Below are 7,109 nucleotides of genomic sequence, written 5' to 3'. Positions count from 1 at the left end.
GAGGCTTACTATTGCCCATACGAGAGACAAGAATCTATGTGAGATCTTGATGCCATCTATTTTACCTGGCTCAGACACTAAGCTACTTGCACACAGTGGCCAACAAGCCTGCGGCTGCTGCTCTGTCTGCAAACATGTGGTATGCATTGATTCCTTCACAGATCCACATACAGTGGTACCATGGATTAGGAGCATAATCCGTACCAGGAGCATGCTCATAATCCTAAATGCTCGTTTATCAAAGCGAGTTTCCCCATAGGAAATAATGGAAACTCGCTTTGATGCGTTCCCCCCCCCCCCCTGACGAGAACCGGCATTGCTCCTCCCTGCAATCCGTCACCCCCTCCCCCCCCCCGTGATTGGGCACCCCCCTGCCACAATCGCCCCCCCCCCCCCCCGCCGCTTTTACCCTCATCTGGGCACCAGAATGTCCTGTGCTTGGTGCCCAAAGATCGGCCTCCTCTTCTGCTGGGCCTTGTGCATCTGCGCATGCTTAAGGCCTGCGAGTTCACGTTCTGAACGTGAACTCGCAGGCCTTGAGCATGCTCAGATGCTCAAGGCCCAGCAGAAGAGGAGGCCGATCTTCGGGCACCGGCACCAAGCACAGGACATGCCAGTGCCGGTGCCCAGATGAGGGTAAGAAGTGGCGGGGGGGTGCCGGATCGTGGCGAGGGGTGCCCAATCGCGTCGGGGGGGGGGGGGGGGCGCTCGTAAATCGAGCCATGCTCGGTTTCCGAGGCACCGATTTTGCAAATGTTTTGCTCGTCTTGCAAAACACTCGCAAACTGGTGCACTCGTAGACCGAGGTACCACTGTACTATTAAAGGTTTCAATATACATCATTCATCCGATTGCAATGCCTATCAACTTGTTTACATCATAATTTGTCCATGTGGTAAACTATTCTATCTAAACTGCTATCGCAGTTTTTAGCACGGGAGCCAGTCCATTCATTGTCTTTTTTGTACTGTTTCCACGAGATGGCGATATTACTATTTCCTATCTGTTATACATAACATTTTTTTCCAGCAGTATCAGCTTATTTTAATTTTTTACTTTCTCGCCCACGATTTATCCACAAGCTGAATTTTTTTATTTTGCTATGTATATGTGGGTGTTTACTGTATTGATTTGCACTCACTATATATCCACATGGCTTTTCTTGCTATTTACACATCACATTTTAGCATCTCCTGTTCATCATATGATTTGTTCTTTTCGGTTTTCGATATTTACTCCTGTTTTGGCATACGTTGTATTTTCTGGACCTTCATTTGTGATAGACATCACTTTGGGCACCTTATATCAAGCTGCGTTACAGGTTTTTAGCGCAGACCAGCACAGTAAATGCTCCAGCGCTCATAGAATTCATGTGAGCAGCGGAGCACTTACTTCGCTGGCCCGCACTAAAATCCTCTGCACTGCTTGCACATCACCGTCGCCTCCTTGGGGATCTTCTCGCAGAGAGCTAGCACTTGAGCGTTTTAAAGGTGAGACACTGACTAGGGGAGAAGCGTGTCATTCGAGGAAGACAGCCGGGCGCTCACCTACATTATTTGGATGGAGCGCCTGGCTAAAAGATGCTAGGGAGAACACTGCATGGAGAAAGAAGAAATGTCAAATAGTCAGGAGACCCTGGCAAATGAGGTAAGAGAAGACAAAGGAAAACAGAGACCAGCACCTGAGACCAACATGCTTTGAAGAATAAAAATGATGAGATAACAAAAGCTAGAAAAAAATAATTTTCTTTTCAATTTTGTGATTAGAATATATCAGATTTGAAATATGTATCCTACTAGAGCTGGTGTTAACTGAGGACCACAAAGCCCAGGCAGTGCGTCTTTAGCTTCCAGCTGGCTTAGGGCTCTCTCTGACCAGGGGGCAGTTGCCCTAGTTGCTCTCCCTTAACACTATTCCTGTCATGTGTGACTGAAGTATTCTAGTAGCATGAATTTTCTATGTAGCATTCTGTAGTTATTTGTCCAATTCAGTTTTCTCCATAGTGGAGGGGATATTTATGAATGGGAGGGGATACAGGGGATTTGTTGATGCTTGCTCTGTATTATTTAGGTTTATAAAATGACAATTATACAGAATATTGTTTCTTTTTATACTTTAATAAAATAAGTTCAATATAAAATCATAACTAGTCGAGGCTTATGCGGATGGAATCAGACGGTTCGCAGGGACGAGGTGGGGATGGGAACCAAGCTTTCAGGGATGGGGCAGGGCTGATTTTTCCCCCCCCGGCTGTCTTCCTCGAATGACACGCTTCCCCCCTAGTCAGTGTCTCACCTTTAAAATTCTCTAATGCCGGTATCCAAGTCCAGGCTGCAGATTTTGGGCAGCCCTGGATTTTTTGACTACCACATCATGATGTATTATGGGATCTGTAGCACTGATTTCAACAGGCAGCATCAAGAACCACAACTTTCATTCTGTGATACTTGTTAGTTCTGATTTCCCTAATGCAGGGGTGTCAAAGTCCCTCCTTGAGGGCTGCAATCCATTTGGGTTTTCAGGATTTCTCCAATGAATATGCATGAGATCTATTTGCATGCACTGCTTTCATTGTATGCTGATAGATCTCATGTATATTCATTGGAGAAATACTGAAAACCCAACTGGATTGCGGCCGTCCAGGAGGGACTTTGACACCCCTGCCCTAATGCATTCCCTAAGCCAGGGCTGCCCAAGTCCAGTCCTCGAGATGTACTGGCAGGCTAGGTTTTCAGGATATTCACAATGAATATGCATGTGAGAGAGATTTGCATACCAAGGCGGCAATGCAGGCAAATCTCTGTCATGCATATTCATTGTGGATATCTTGAAAATCTGGCTTGCCAGTAGATCTCGAGGACCGGACTTAGGCAGCCTTGCCCTAAGCAGAAAAGGCAAGACAAGTCCCAGCATGCACTGGGGTAAACTCAGGACTGGATCAACCCTGTTCCTACTAATCTGGATCCCAGTTGGCAGCATTAAATGTCAATAGAAAAGCAACTAAGTCGGCATTTCTGTATTCCATTTCCTTTTCGTCGGACGGTGGTTCTTTGCGAATCCGTGCATGACGTCAGTAAACGTACGGGTTGCGTCTGATCTGAGGAAGAGCGTAAGTCAAGTTGACGCGCGCGTCAGCGGATCACCACCCGGCCAGAGTGCACGCGCCACAACCTCAGTGACTGGGGGCGGTCCTAGCGGCTGCGGACGCTCAGTGTTCTGATCCTGCCCGGCTTCCGTACGATCGACGTGGCCGGCGCACGGAGCTGCTTCCACGTCACACGGAAGGCGAGCGGCTGGGGGTGGGGAAGTGGCACGGACGCAGGCCCGAAAAGGTAGGAGGCCGGACAGCGCCGGGTCGTGGCCCCCTCCGGGAGCGGGAAGGGAAAGTGCGCTCGGATGGGTGGGAGGTAAAAGCTGGGCCGGAGCCTTGATCGCGCGCTCCCTGTGCCCCGGCTGCGGGTATAGCTTTGGAGATTGCGGCTTCCTTGACGGAGAGACCGCGGACCCAAAAGGTACGGAGCCCGGGGGGGGGAGGTTGTATTGAGGGCTTATAGTAGGCAACCAAGCCGAACCTCTCGAACAGGGAAGTGAATAATCGTCCCAAAAGTGAGATTGAAGGCCAAAGAGGGTTTCCGGATTGATCGATTTAAAATGATGTATAGCCCACCCATCTGCAAGTCTAGGCGGGGACCAATGTAAAAGAAACAACAAAATACAACGGCAATACACATTAAAAGAAAAATCCTAAAACATCTGAGCATCTTTACCTAATCATAAAATACATCTTCAAAAAGAAAGGGATGGTCCGGATCAACCCAAGCAAGATTTATGCAGCTAATCAGAGTTTCAGGATACCCACAATGAATATGCATGAGATCAATTTAACTGCATTACTTCCATTATTTGTCTCGTGCAAATTCGTTGTGGGTATCCTGAGAACTGGGTTGAAAACCCCCTGATCTTGATATATTTGGCTCAAATTGCTTTGCAACCTAAGGGAGAAGCAAAACATATTTGGTTTTCTTTGGTGCTTCTAAAAGAATATAAACAGAGCAAGAGGCAGTATAAGAACAATTTTCAAATGCTTGCATACCTCAATGTACGCTGTTTGGATCAGTGGTCCCCAACCCTGTACTGGAGGGTTTTCAGGATAGCCCTTATGAATATGCATGGAGCAAATTTGCATGCCTGTCACTTCCATTATATGCAAATCTCTCTCATGCATATTCATTACGGTTAGCCTGAAAACTACTGGCTTAGATGACCTCCATTGATAGGCGGTATATAAATAAAAGTAACTAAGTACTAACCTGGAGAAATCCTATGTCTGAAAATTTATGTCCATTCATTAACTAAAATTATGCAGCATTTGCACTTTCAGTTGCAGAGAAAACAAGACAGGATAAAGGGAAGCAAAGCTCTTACACAGATTTGATTCTGAAATTTCCATGCTCCTTATTGGGACACTTTACTGCTGCATAAGTCCACATTTTCACAAGGAAACTATATGATAACTAACCAACAGAGAAAGTAAAAAAAAAAAAAAAAGAATGCGAGTATGCAGCTATAGAGATACAAAGACATGTGCAGAGGGGAATATATAGACTCGGATCCAGGAGGGAGACTTTTAAGCAATATGCCTAATGCAAAGTAGCTAAATTCTCAGGCATTAATTGAGCTGATCAGCTACTGGAGGCAGATTTTCTTCTGCTAGTAGGCTACCTGGATGCAGTGAGGCTGGGGTTCATTGAGTGTGAGATTGCTTTTGGACGAGTATGATGTACTTCTCTTATAAGTGGTATCCCTAGGTAGAGGTTGGATGGAGGCCCTCTGATCTGTAGAACCTCTTCAGTCAGGGCAATCTGTTACCACACAGAGTATATTCATGATTCTCTGGAATAGGTGACCAGTGACAAGTGCTCACTGCTTTAGCTTGCATATACCTGCCAAGAAATTGGCAATTGCCAATCTTATTAGACTTCACAGCTATAAAAGAGTTGTTAGGAAGGGTTTCATATGGGACATCCTCATTCACAAGTGCTTCTATATTGATGTGATAACCCTAGAAAACTAGTCACGAACGTACTGCTTGACCAATAGAGAGATCATGGAATTTCCCAAATTTTATAGGCCCTTTACCCCAAACATAGCTATTTTGGTTATTGCAGTGTTTGCACTGAGCTGGGAACTGTGCACCAAGTTTCATTCTGTAACAGTCTTCTAAATCTAACCACCTAGTGTCACTTTGAAATAATGACAATGACTCTTTGCCTCCTCCCATTTCTCAAGAGCTATGAATGCTGTCTCTGCAGCATCCTCATCCAATCCCAAAATTGAACTGAGGCCATTTCACCTGCACATTAGCTAAGACCGCTGGCCTTGGTAATACGTTGATTTTAGATTTCATGGTGCAGGAATATCCCTAGTGTATGTCAGTACAGTGACAAATGAAAGTTTAACGTTATCATCTCTTGCAGACTTCCCAAAGCATTAGAGTGGACGACATTTTTAATCAGGAACAATGACAGCCGCAGAAAATGTTTGCTACACTTTGATTAATGTTCCAATGGATTCTGAACCACCATCTGAAATTAGTTTAAAGACTGATTTGGGTAAGTAGCATTTATGGTGTTAAATTGAGAGTTTACAATTATTTTACAGTAAACTAATATTTTAGGAATTATTTTTGAAAGCACAATTATCTGCCATAAGAACACAAGAATTGCCGCTGCTGGGTCAGACCAGTGGTTCATCGTGCCCAGCAGTCCCCTCCCGTGGCGGCCCTTAGGTCAAAGACCGGTGCCCTGACTGAGTCTAGCCTTACCTGCGTACTTTCTGGTTCAGCAGGAACTTGTCTAACTTTATCTTGAATCCCTGGAGGGTGTTTTCCCCTATAACAGCCACGGGAAGAGCGTTCCGGGGTTTTTTTTTTACCACTCTATGGGTGAAGAAGAACTTCCTTACGTTTGTACGGAATCTATCCTCTTTTAGCTTTAGAGAGGAGAGGAGGCCCAGTTTCTGTAATCTCTCACTGTTTTATTTATTTGAGTTGGGGGGTTTTTTGTTCTTTTTTTTTTTTGCTTTGATGCTTGGTCAATTGTTATTGTAATGCAAAGGCAGTGCATTCATTACCCCCACCCCCCTCCCTTTTACAAAACCGTGTTAAGCTTTTTTTATCGCTGATCGCGGTAATATTACTTCAACGCTCATAGAATTCATATGAGCGTCAGAACTAATACCACTGCAGCTGGTGATTTAAAAAAAAGCCTGACATGGCTCGTAAAATTGTTATGGCATTGCTAAAAAAATATAATATAGTCTCCTATTGTAATGGTCTCTTTAAATTTTTACATTCTGGGAAAATGCTTAAGATCTTTGCAAGTTTTTTTGTTCTTTCTTTGCAATCCCCCTTGCAGAGTCACCTGGTAAGAAAAAGCACCATGTGTAGTCTCCAAGTGCCATTACACAAAATATTTCTTTTCAGTTAAGGTTAGAGACACTAGATTGAGGCAAGCTTTTGAGTCTAGTTGATATGACTGTATTGATTATTTTTGACTGTTTCCTTTTTCCTGAGTGACAGATAAACTTTGTACATTCCCTTTTGTGGGTGTTTATTCTGTGATTAGGTTACCCTGGATTTCTGGTCCAGATGCACTAAAGCCAGTGATCGTCGTTAAACCTGTTTTAACAGCTTTAGTGACAATCACATTTGCCGATGCAGAAAACAGCTCACCGCCTGGTTTTCTGCACGATCACTCATTCCCTGATCCAACCATGCAAATAAGCTAATTAATATTAAAATGCCATGTAAACTAGTAGAGCAATTGATGCTCTAACATGGCTTCCTGTGCTTTTAGCGATCCAAAATAGTGACTGGTCAAGACCAGTTGTATACCTGTTGTGTTTTTTTAATGGGCACGGTTGCTGTGCATGTTACACATGCACAATATCTGCCCCATTAGAAAAAAAGAAAGAAAAGCAACCCTCCCCCCATGATGGCCCTCCATAATGAAACCAGCAGCTCTCCCCCTGCGCCAGTGAAAAGTGCAAGAAGAATGCCCACTTCCTCCTGCCATGCCAAATCACCCCCTAGGAAAGATGCCTGAGAG

General features: G+C 44.6%; 1 protein-coding gene across 2 annotated transcripts in view; it reads left to right on the top strand.

Annotated features, from left to right (window-relative positions):
* Nucleotides 1-3,150: 3,150 nt before the first annotated feature.
* The window catches only part of COPB1 (COPI coat complex subunit beta 1), a 54,318-nt gene continuing 50,359 nt past the window's right edge, over nt 3,151-7,109 (top strand). The window contains exons 1-2 of one of the 2 annotated variants that reach the window (XM_033928442.1): nt 3,151-3,332; nt 5,478-5,612. In XM_033928442.1, coding sequence (XP_033784333.1) covers nt 5,522-5,612 — 91 coding nt within the window. In that variant the 5' untranslated portion in view covers nt 3,151-3,332; nt 5,478-5,521. The other variant, XM_033928443.1, reaches the window with a different exon arrangement.

Source organism: Geotrypetes seraphini, chromosome 19, assembly GCF_902459505.1.
Source record: "Geotrypetes seraphini chromosome 19, aGeoSer1.1, whole genome shotgun sequence".
Lineage (NCBI taxonomy): Eukaryota > Metazoa > Chordata > Amphibia > Gymnophiona > Dermophiidae > Geotrypetes > Geotrypetes seraphini.
Note: the sequence above shows the minus strand (reverse complement) of the source record. Positions and strands in the feature narration are given on the sequence as shown.